General features: G+C 39.4%; 1 protein-coding gene across 1 annotated transcript in view; it reads right to left on the reverse strand.

Moving 5' to 3' along the window:
- The window catches only part of CPNE4 (copine 4), a 182,320-nt gene that overhangs the window by 16,154 nt on the left and 153,626 nt on the right, over positions 1-12,540 (reverse strand). The window contains exon 11 of the mRNA XM_062567862.1: positions 7,517-7,571. Within this exon, the coding sequence (XP_062423846.1) occupies positions 7,517-7,571 (55 nt within the window). The remainder of the gene's footprint in view (positions 1-7,516; positions 7,572-12,540) is intronic.

The raw sequence follows: 12,540 nt of genomic DNA on the forward strand, positions 1-12,540 counted from the left end.
TCTCTTAAAGTGAGTGAACTTCATAGGTTGTCATCTGTATTAACCAAGAACAGTGTTAAAATTTATCCTGAAGGCAGGACAGGAAACACAATGAACATAGAGGTATTTGGCTGTTTCCTATGCTCTCTGAACAATGTATCGGATTTTAAACAATATATAAGAATAATGTGAAACACAGAAGTTCTTTGAGCAGCTCAATGATAGGCAGGAACTCACCACCCAACGCAAGCCAATGGCCGATATATTTAAAGCAGAGTTTCTCCAAAGGCTCAGAACTTGTTCCTTGTTCAGTTAAGTAAAACCAGTTGTGCTTCATCCTGTCCATGCAATGTCTCCCCTGTGGTGGCCAGAATTCAAGAGGGACCAAACTAGTGGAGACTTCAGGCACATGACATGTATTGAAGGCTTTACTGAACTTGCATTCCTACCCACCAGGGCTCTGGGTAAAGCCCAGCCTTGTCAAAACCTGCACTTGACTCTGAGCAGCCTTGGATCAAACATTCAATGCTTTTGTTTTCAACCCAGTGCAGTATAATGAGTCCCCATCTCCCCTTTATTTATAATTTAACATGCCAGGAGTTGCCCAGCTGAAAGGCAAACCACACTGATGCCTGAGGACCAAAAGCTGGTATATTAAATGGCCTTTTTCTGATAAAAGAATGACACAGCTCTCATGCACTCCCCGAAATGATAAGCTAATGAAGAGAATGAGGGAGAAGGGTGAACATCTAGGATGCTAAAGACCAGGAAATGCTCAGGGGAAAAATAACAAGACATTTGGCTGTTCAGACATCAGTTTGATAATACAGTCTACTAGGGTTGCTTGTATGATGGAACAATTTAATAGTCAGATAATCTTGAGATACATTACCTCACACAAACACAGAATGAGTGCCTTTTACACTAATGCATGGCACAAAGCTTCCCAAAGAGTTAGAGACCACACTGTACAGAAGCCTGCCTCGCAGTAAGGAATGTCATTGCAGAATCTCCATTGTGGTAAGGACCCTTGACTAAGTTTTGAATATGTAGGTTACCTTTTGCTCAAAGGTAACCCCTGTCTCTCAAAAGCAGTTCATAAAAGGAATGGAGAGAGAAATTCTGGAGTGCCGAAGAGATGATTATATAACATTAGTCTGGCATTACTTAGGCTGGTGCCCAAAACACCATTCAAAGCCTCCAAGTAAGGACTTTTACTTGCACTTGGTTATTTACTAATCTTTTCCCTCCACAGCTAAATGATTTAGCAGATACCATCCTGGATGGGGGATTATTCAAACACAACTGTCAAGGAACTTCCTGTACCAGGAACACATTATTTCTCAGGTAATTTCTTCAAGGATTTTAACGAGCAAAATAAGTAGCTCTACTATACATCATGATGTCCCCTGCAGCAATAGCACTTCTGAGGACAAATCAACTAAATAAACAAACAGTCTAATATTTTTGCTGAGGCAGTTTATAGAAAAATCTGTTTTTGTTTCTGTAACTCACCTCCACTGCCTGTACCTACACAGTGAGAGGCACCTGCATACAGAAAGGCATTGGCCATCAAACTTGATGAAGTCCGTACTGGAGCCATAACTACATCTTCAGATGATAATTAGCAGTTTATAGAAATCTCACATCGATTTTGACATAGATAAGAATGGTTCCCTCATACTGGGATCTAATGAAATCTGTCTTCATAACATGTCCCCTGCTAAAGAGCTTTCTGATTAAGGCTGACTGGAGAGTAGAATTTCCTAACTCAAGACAATTTTTGAGATTTCAAAAACAGAAAAATCTTGACATACTTAGAAACCTCAAAACACAAGAAACCCCTTACCTTAGAATCTGACAAATAATTAAAATACAAAACAGCCTTATAGCAAATTGCTGGAATGTTTTGGGACTACAAAAGGCCTTTTATTTAAGTATCATCAAAAACAGTATTCTGTTTTGCCCTCTACATTTTATTAAATCCTTTTTTACTGTAAGATAACTTCCACTTTTGAAACAATTTGCTGCTTTCACTCCAGACGTTTTTTCACTCATGTCACAAATGCTGAAATTAGATGCTTCACCTCTTCTGAAAATCAGTAGTATTTTTCTTTTCTTTTCTAGACTGTTAAACTCACTTAAATTAACCTTCCTGCCCCGAACAACTCCAGCTTTCCAGAAACCTCTGTGGTGATGGTACTGGGACTACCTGACAAATAATCTGACAAATTCAGCCATGTTTAGGAACATTCTTCCTCATTCAGATTGTCAAAAATCCATGAACAATAGAGTACTGAAGGCACACCAGTGTAAATGCTGAGACGCACATTGTTGAGCACTTATCTATGAATAAATTGAACACTATTAAGCCACTGTCAGTCTGAAAATTAACCATGGGGTGCTTGCATATTTTGTAAAAGCTTAAGACACTAACAAATTTAAAGAGCCATCGCTCAAAAGCTATTATTTTCAGAATACTCATTAATCAAATAGTTGGGGAGCTGGACAGCTTGTGTCTGGCTAAGACCGTATTTCTGCTTGGCAAAGCTTGCTCGTTTTTTTCTCCTTTGTAGTTGACTCTTGAGCATGCTGCTCAACTTCCACATCTGTACCCATGTCTCAGGGATAAGGTAAAAAATTCTAGCTTTTTGCTTGGTCTGTTACGTAACCTTTTACTGGCTCTTATTTCTAGGTTTGCACATATTTTTCCCCTCAAGCTCCCCAAAAGGGGGGGGGGGGGATGACAAGGATGGCAGTATTTTTCAAGTACCTTACCTGTCTAGCAAACCAGACAGTGCTGGTTAGGGTCATAAAGGTGCTTGACTGTGTCTATAAATGCAGTGAGGTTCTCTCCCGTGACTCTTTCCAACATAAAACAGTGGATGAAGCTTTCATTAAAAAGCAGAAATAAGAAGAACTGCTTTAAAACAACCTGTAAGCTGTTTCTTTACCTCTTTGGGGTCTACATTTCTTCTTTAGGAAAGCACTCTTGACATTGACAAGGCAGCTGTCACGGGGCTGACACAACTCTAATATTCTTTTCATTTTAACGGTAGGCTTTGTGGAGCTGTATGGTTTTGCAGCTGCTTTGAGTTCTATCTGCTAATGAATCAGTGTGATTAAGCTCTCTTTCCTTCTTTTCGTTATGACCCTTTGCAGCAGTGTCTGAATCCATATTATCTGCCACCTCTTCACTTCACATCAGACTTCTCAAATACTTCTTGTTCTAAAAACAAGTGATGAGCAGAAGACACTGTTGTGGAATAACCTGCATGTTCTGCAAGTCTGGTGTGCTGTAAAGTCAGCTGGAAAATACTCTCTGAGGTTTACTTAGATCAAGAAGCAGTGTTATGTATTTGTCAGGCCTTGGGGAAAAAGACCTTATTGCTGAATACAAGATGAATGATCTCCAGAATTATAAGGAATGTTATATATGTCATGTCTAGCTTCCTTCACTCCCAGAGATTCCTTATGTCACTACAAAAATTGCTGTTTTTCTGCTAACAGCTTAAGTGTTTCATTTAGAGCTAAAATAAGGGAAAATGAAGTCAATCTAACATAGCAGTGTGTTCATGAAATGTAAATTCTGTAGAAAGTATATGTAAAAACATGTTTTTAAAAGGGTTCACTCTCAAGAGACTGATGAAGAGCCTGTGGTGATAGATATTGCTATTGTTCTAATGTGCTAATGTAAAATAGGGAAGGTATTTTTCCACGGAGAATAATAATTGGCATAACAAGTATTTCTCTTATCATAATTTGCAGAAGAGAGTGAGGAGGCTGGAATCTCACAAAATGTGCAGCTGGATGCTTCCTCCAGCACCCATCCCAGGCTAACAGCAGAAGCTCAACAGAGTATGAAACCAAAGCACTGGATTATTGTAACACCACGAAATGGACACCTTTCTCCCAGATAATCTAATGCCCTAGGAAACCTTGTCAAAAAAAAAAAAAAAAAAAAAAAAAAAAAAAAAAAACTTTTTAGGTTATGGCCAATCTGAAAACAGTGGCCTTCAGCTGGTCATAAGAAGTAACTGATCATTAAGTGGAGACTTGTTGCCAGAATGATCCATGCCGAATAATGAGTTACAGGCCTCCTTTTTCTACAGCTTGTAATTGAGCATGATATAAATAAGATCTGAATGCATCCACTTATTTTGCTTACTGCTTTTATCAGACTGCCTTCCTCTGGTCCTCTCATTGTGTTATGGCCACACATAGGTTGGTAAGCTTTTACTCAGACTTTTATGCAAGTAAGGCTGTTTTACAGCGGTGTAGAAGCTCTTATGGTTCCAAAGAAACACTTGGCAGTGGGACTTATTTTTTCTATAGCTCCAGCATTCTACTGGAAGAAATAAAAGATAGCAGCTGCTGGTGTGCAGAGACCAATGTGCTATGAGAAGGTTAAATCATCTAATTAGGACTGGAGGCTCAAAAGCAAGCACTCTGATTTAAAATGAAAAGCTGATTTATCCACATGATGAGGTCAGAACTTTGACATTCTCATAATGATTCTACCTAAATTTGTAGATGTGTATTATTACATTTATGACACTGCTGTCCTTTAATAAAACACAAGATAAGTGTGACTTGTAGTAACTTTGGCTGAAAGCACCAAAAAAACCCACAAAACATTTGAATAGCATGCGATCTTGCTATGTTGTCTATAGTGTTAGAATATTCTTGCAGGAGAGGATAAGAAGTTAGAAGAGAGAAGCTGGGAACACTCTTTTCTGCATTCTTTGTTACTTTTAACTATATTCATTTCTTCACTGTTTCCTACACATCTTGGTGAATTTCCACATCAAACATTAATCATTCTTGGTTTTAAAGTGACTTGATGACACCAGTGTAGACTAAATTACTGAAGGATTTTCAGGTTCATTGTCTTGACTTATTAATGCATTGTGTTGAGGCTGACTCCTCACTTTCTTAGAGGATATAGTTTTCAATTTAGAAGTGCAGCCAAAGCTAAGCAGAAGCTCTAAAAAGGTTTATACATCTTATGTAAGAAGAGAGCTACTTGTATGGACTGTGCAGAATATCACAGGGATGGACCGAACAGCAGCACAGATGACTACTAAAGCCTAATCCAGTTCTAGCTGAATATGCTCATGCTAGACACCAAGCTTATCACTTGTCCCTCATCTGTTGCCACTACAGAGTGGCTCTTGTCTTCTTCAATGTTTCATTACATTAGTTAGCTAATGTATATAATAATATCATTTTTCCTTTCTCATTTTCTATGAGAACTTTCCTTGGTGGGATTAAACATGTTATTCCAGCCCACGCTTGTGTTTCCATGGACTTTGTGATTTGTTTTGCTTATTCACACTTATGTAATCCACAAGGAAGTAAGTTTCTCTCCATAAACTCAGCATTATTTTTCCTGAACTTCTCTACATGTAAAGGTCCTGCTCCATCACTCTCTTGCCCTAAGAGGTTAGTAACATACTGGCTCTTCAGGACAGCTCTTGCTATTCTGCAAGAGTCTTCATCCATGCCTTGACTACCGAGTGAGATCTCAGTGCAGATCTCTCACTTTCTTAGGAGTACCTGCTTAAAAAGTTGTCAGGGAAAGTATCCAGATATGGGTTCTGCAAAAGCTGAAGATTGAGTGGTGGTGGTGGACTACAGAAATATCTAATGACAAAATCTCCCTTGAGTTGCTTTCCAGCTGGACGTGTCTTTCAGATGATACTTGAGATGCTCTGACTGTCAGGTGAAGAGGCTGTTGCACAGGACTAACAAAATGCTGGTGTTGACAACATGCTTATGTGACCTCAGGCATCAATGTCACCATCTGATTATTTTGGCTGAAAAAGAAGCAGTCTCCTACTGTGAATTCTAGTCTACTGCCATCACCAGCAAAGCAGTGAACAAAGCACAGTAACATCTTTCTTCAAGCAGTCCTTCAGGTAAGCACGTATCTCTGCAGCTGAAAGCATTGTAAGTTCCCCCATGAAATGATGGGCACCTCATGGTTCGTGGAACCACAGGAACATTACCAGGGCTGTGTCTTTGTTTAGGACATTCACAATAGTACCAATGGCATTTTCAGTGATGGCCAGTATCAGCCATGCGAGACCCATCTCGTGATTTACATTCCAACTCACCAGATCATCACTGCTATACAGGCAGAGATACACACATTCATTGCAAAGGGAGGGACATTTCAGAAGTAGCTACTGTGTTTCACTAATGTGTCTGCTGGTAGAAGCTGTTCAGTATATTTTGTTCTCCAAAGCACTTTTCCTTATACAACAGCGATGGTTATCAGCTGCTGCTGTTGGAACAGATTTACAATAGACACAGATGTTTTGCATGCATTTACCACAATACCAATATCAAACTTCAGGAAGCTGTCCCTGATTTTGGAAAACATAAACATTAGGGTTACTTTTCAGGAACAGAGCACTGCAAAATTCTCTGTCAGACACAGTCCACTTTCTCATAACAGCACTTGTTAGCTTAGAAGGCAATGTTGTTAAGATAGATGTTGATTCATCTTAGACACCCCTGTGCAAGAAACATCTCAAATTTGCTGTACATCACTATTGGTTGCTCATGCAGCTATCAGGCATACAAGCCATAAGGACACACTGGTACATTTTTTTTTTCATCTGCTGATTCATGTTTCAGAATGCACTTGCCATCCCTTTCTGTACAGAACTATTTTCACCTGGCCAGTGCTCACCCACCTAATGCAGCCAAAGCTGTGAAAGGTGCAGACAACCCAAAGTAGGGAACTTGAGGATACTGGATAAGGTCTGCATGCAATGCTGCTGTTTTTCAGACAGCATAACTTGCAGAACCCCTAACTAGTTTTACGTTACCTATCTGTGCAGGACTACCATCCTGCCCACACTATTGCATGCACAAGACAAGATTTGGATTTCTGCTTATTTCTCCTTATGCTTTGTGTGTTGCATGATCCCTTTTACTTCACTGTCTTCACTTCAACACTACTAGAGTGTATATTTATACTGCCCACAACTAGTTGCACCATCACTCTGGATCACTCTTGTTCTGTTTTCTTCTGCCGTTTTTTTCCCCCCATAAATACTACTATTTTTTTTTATCATGGATGCATGGTCTTATGTTTCTGTTCCTGATACTGAGGCTGCCCACTGGGGCACAGAAATTTGCCACAGAGCAAATCTTTATTTCAAAAATACATTAAATATCTTCACTATAAAGCATCAGGACTAGGCCACACATTGAACTGTATCTTCCAAATATGGGTTTTGTCAAACTGGGGCTTACAAAGGTTCAAAACATGTTTGACTACTGTTGTTCAAAAATTCAGTTTTCTTCTCACTGGGCTAACATGCATTAACAAAGGTTTGTCAACACCACTTAATGTTTTGGATGCAACACAACTATTTTAAGTCTAGTTTAGATTTCTAGTTTCAGTGAATTAGAAAACAACCAGTAGGAACTGCTCCCTCTCCACAGCCTGAATTCCACCATTTCTTCCTTATTTTGTGCCTCATAAATCAAGGAAATGAGAAAATGTCATTTATGAACTTACTTTGTATTCTGGCGGTATCCTTGCTCCAAATCCAAAGGCTGGGAACATTTTATCACTGGAAAAAAAAGAGTAAAAAAAGAAGAGATTCTACGGAGAAATGCATTATGTAACACTAATCATTTACTCTTCTGTCAGCATCAAAACTTTGTTGCAACTAAGTGCAACAGCATAGAAAAGGCTTGTAAGTCAAGAGTGTTACATAGTAGACTGGATTGTAGCAGAAGGGGTTTGTGCTGACCAGATGGAGGAATGCTATGGGAGCTTTTTCAGGTGAACCCCTAATATTTTGGGAAAGTTAAAAGTATTTGGAAAATATCTAAGAATCAGGATACCTTGCACTCCCCTCACAAGTGCAATAACAAGTCCATATTACCTCTTCTTTTGCACTACCTGGCTGCAGAGTGAGGGTGAGCTGTCTTATTTTAGAGTGATTTAATAAATCTGTGACAACAGATTTATTTTTATAAATGGGGCTCCTGAGCTCCCCCAGCTCAGAACAATGCATTCAGCAAAGAGGTGACTGCGAGATTAGAAGTATTTCCAAATTTTGAGTTCTTACAGCTGTGCAGGTACAAAAGAGATTTCCTAAAATATTAGAAATGGGGCAGCCTCGCTCCCAGCAACCTGCAGGTTCCATATGGCTTTCCATCCACCAGTAGCCCCACAAAAACATGAGACTATTTTCAGTTACGTACATGTTGACTGATAACCTAGCAAATGTTGTGGCATTGTCAATTTGCTTTCAAACACTACAGTGTGGTTGTTTCACCCCAGGTCGATCTTTAGGGAAAAAGTTCCTGATTCAGAAGACCTGGAAACTTCAGGGTTGTTAATATTCTTTCAGAAATGGATTAATGTCTCACACAGCTCACATGCTGCCAAGCTGCCTCTTCCCAGATGGCAGCATGGAAAACAACAAGCTGTAAGGAATGTCTCATCCCTGAGTCAGCAGAGTGCTTGACCACACACTTCAGCACTTGATCACTTCACCCAAACACATGCTTAACTCTAAACAGATCCTGAAGCCCCACTAAAGTCACTGAACTGTACTCTGGTGCTCTGATGGCTTAAATCCCTTGTAGGTTTATCTGATCCTGCATATAGGGTTTCATGTTCCTTGGAAAAGTTGAGTTCCTATTACCATTTCTGGCACTTTCAAAAATTTCCAAGAGAGGGCAGTGGTTTCAGTTGAGTCTGCATAGGTCAAGTCTTTTCCACTCCAAGTATTAAGCAAATAACTCACTCCTCCAGACATACTCAAGAAAGATAACAGCATCCATTACAACAGCCAGGTTATTCTGCCTGGCATACGCCAGTGAAAAGCATTGTAACATTTCTGGTATGAGATAAAGAAAAATGGAAGGGTTTAAAACAAATCAGAAACAAGTCTTGAAGTTAGCAGCTGCAACCATAGGATGGAGAAATACTCACCTTGCCCAGATCACTGGGAAACAGGTGATCATTCCTATTTGATGGCTTAGCTCTCACTTCTGTTAAGAAATGTAGTTGCTGCATGTATCTTGGGAGTGCAATGCTATGTACCATATGTTACTCTGTGGGACAATGGATCTTTTGCAAGTAGGATGAACATCATTTGCATGTAATGAAACATTTTTTTTCCAAGAGATGTCAGAAACAAAGAAGCTACTGACATTTTATGCTAACCACCTGCTGATAGCCTTCTCTTTGATTAAATACTCCTGGAAGTAGGGAAGTCCTTACAACTAGATGCAGATTAGAATCAGGAACACTCTTAGAGGACAAGAAATAGGAAGCCACTAGAAAACAATTTGAGTGGGGAAAAAAATCTCACTTTACATCAACAGTTAAGCATGGTTGGATTAGAGAATCAAACCCTGTGGAGCTGCAATTTAGTTGATTTTGGAAGAGAGAAAAAAAAAGATTAAAAAAGAAAATTAGGTAGAACATAACAGTCTGAGTCTAATAAAACAATCCCTAAAGCAATTACTCAGTCTGGGAGATGCTTGAACCCATATGATACCTGCACTTTGGACAGCAATATTTGTTGAGCATAAGCAAATGTAGTCACTCTTGTCTTTGCACCTTCATCTTCTGCTGCGATTCAGAGACATCAGTGAGTGATACCTCTAGCAGCCTGCTCTCTTAGGAAGGAAAAGAGAAGACCTGCATTTTCCTTCAGGTTGCGAGACTCCCACATTCCCAGCTAAACACTGGCACGAGTCCCCATGAGAAGCTACCTAGAATATGTTATCACCATGTGGTCGGGACACCTGCTGATATGTCTGAGTTTCCCATATCTCCTTTTTTTTTTTGGAGCAAGTGCCAGGTACTGCTACAACTGCCTTGTGAGAGAGTAAACCTTGGTCATGTACACATGCACTCTCAAGATGGGTTTCCACAAGGTTGTTTTTAGGAGGAGAGAAGCTCATGAACTCTAGAGAGGATGGAGAACTTGGGGTCTACTCCTGTTCTCTTTCGCCTCACTCTAGGCAACCCAACACTCAGTGGAATTTTCCCCTTGGAAAGCTCCTCATTTTCCAGAATTTAGGCACCTGCATCTATACTCTGACTAAATCTGCTGAGATTAAGCCATTAACTTTTAGGAGCTCCCACAGCTTGATCTTTAAGGTAACAAATGAACTTTCTGATCATCACTCATCACATCCATTTCATAAAAAAGATCATGTCATTCCCTGACTATACTTAAAAATTTGTGGCCAACTTTCAGAATAAAATCCAACTTTGATGTAAATAATACTTTCCATCCTATCAAACAAACCAAAGTGTTTAGTTAATATAAAGGATACACTTGGCAGTAAGCACAATTTAACTGCTTTGTGGCATTTTACAAAGCAAACTTCTCTACCCTTTCCATCCACACCTCGTTTCATCACACAGATTAAAAAACAGCAGCTCAGTCTGCTACCCTCATTCTGCTTATTCTGCACTATTAAGACATTGCAGGGAAAAAAGTGACCTAGTAGGCAGCCAAGGATTCTCTCTCTTCCAAGAGATCCCTTCTGGTATAAAGGCATGACAGAGCTACTTTACTAGAGCCTGAGCTATCACAGCAGCTCGAAGCAGAAAGCAGAGCAGCTTCCCAGCTTCTCAAAGTTATGTCAAAGGTGGGGCCATTAGGGACTGAGACGATCAGAAAATGAGAAGACGACTTCCTCTTGCCTGAAATATAAACTGTATGCATCAGAGGCTCCAGCCCTGCCTCCTAACCTGGCATTTCAGTAGGAAAATGATCTGCTATAATGATTTTTCTTTTCTTCCTTTCTAATTTAAACTCACTCAAAGGACTCCAAGTGAGAACCAGATTTCTTTTCCTTTGTGTTGCTTGTTCAGACATTTAGACTACATTTATGCAGGAAATAAAATGGGCTTGGGACCCTGACTGAAGCACTGGAATGTGACTATACCCATGTCAGCGCTCTCTCCGGCCTCATGCTTGCCCGTACCGACCAGCATCTTGAAGCCAGTTCTCACAAACAGCGCAGGAGCAGCTCCCAAGACAACTCCCAAGGGGCAGTTTGGATGTAACTGCTTTATGTTAAGAGGAAGAAAGTTCAGATATGAGGGCATGGGCATGTCCTCAGCCTCAGGCCAAGTAAGGATCTTTGGCTCGTTTTATTTAGATGCAGCCAAAGAGTCCTGGGCATATACAAGTAAACTGCCAGCACCATCCTGCCGGAAGGAGATTGCTAAAAGGACAGGAGAGAAAAGTGAAAATGGAAAAGAAAGGTGGCACTATAAAACCTAAATCTTCCAAACTCAAGTAAGAGAAAGAGGACTTGGTAGAATCATTACAAAATTATTCTGTCACATTTACTTCACATTTTGTGTAGTTTTCTGATTTACACAGAGTTCCATGGAAACTTAAAACCAGGCAAAATTTTCAAAAAGCTGAAGCTGAATTTTGGAAATTAATTTGAAAAACCAATTTGAATAGCACAGGTTTTGAGTTTTATAGCAGGTTATATAAGGGCTGTGAATAGGCAAGCAAGCATAGATGTATATGACTTTGGATCATTTTTTCTGCCAAACAGATGTATATTGCTAAAAGATACGAAAGACTAACTGAGCAGATCTGGATTATACTCTAAAGGTAAAATCAGGGATAAAGGTTCAGGTTCCTTGTACATATTACCAAATATAAATTAATGTACACAGAAGAAGATTGTCAGGGCTCAAAGACTGCAGTCTTCTAAACAGAAATATAATCATTTAGAGAAAAGTCCTCAAGTAACAGCACTACTTTAATGTAGTGCACAGAAAATAAATTCTGAAAATATCCTGTATTTTCTTTTTGGAACAATGCTTAATTACCCATCTCTCTAACTACCTAACAGTAATACAGAAAGCACCAAAAAAAATCAATACATTAATAGGAGTATAGAGGAAAGATTTCTGCACAAACAGGAGAAGAGAGGAACAGAGGAAACAGTAAAGTTTTATAAATTGGTAAGAGTTACAGAGAACAGTACCTTTTTCTGTTTCACTAGTAAACCTAGCATTATGGGAAGGTAAGAAATACATTTAAAATAAAGATAAAGAGATAAAACAAAGAAAATTTAAAAGCATGTCTTATTAACCATTGGTACTCCTGACATACAGTATCACTGCACCTTGTAGTTCACCTGTATTCTGCGAATGATTTGGTATTCCCAGTAACAAGGAGAATTCAGATGAAACCTGAGTGAAATTTGAATTTCTCCTAGGTGAAATTGTTCTATAATTAGATATTAGAGAGTCTACTAAAACTTCCTCTGAAGCTGTTGGCATAGACGGTGCTGGAGACCATGAGCTAGACATTCATCAGACTGGCCAACACCTCTATTCAGAAAGGAAAACAGTATCTGCCAGGACTAGCGTCTCTGAAAATCAGTTCCTTTTTAAAATCTAAACTGGAACTTTTCCTAATTCTAGGAAGTGAATGTTGGGAACAAATGACCTAACTCATTCAATATGCCACTTAAATGTTCTGTAAGATGAACTTCCAGCTGGGCACTTGCATAGAATTCTTCTTACTGGCGTTC

Source organism: Rhea pennata, chromosome 2 (genome assembly GCF_028389875.1).
Source record: "Rhea pennata isolate bPtePen1 chromosome 2, bPtePen1.pri, whole genome shotgun sequence".
Lineage (NCBI taxonomy): Eukaryota > Metazoa > Chordata > Aves > Rheiformes > Rheidae > Rhea > Rhea pennata.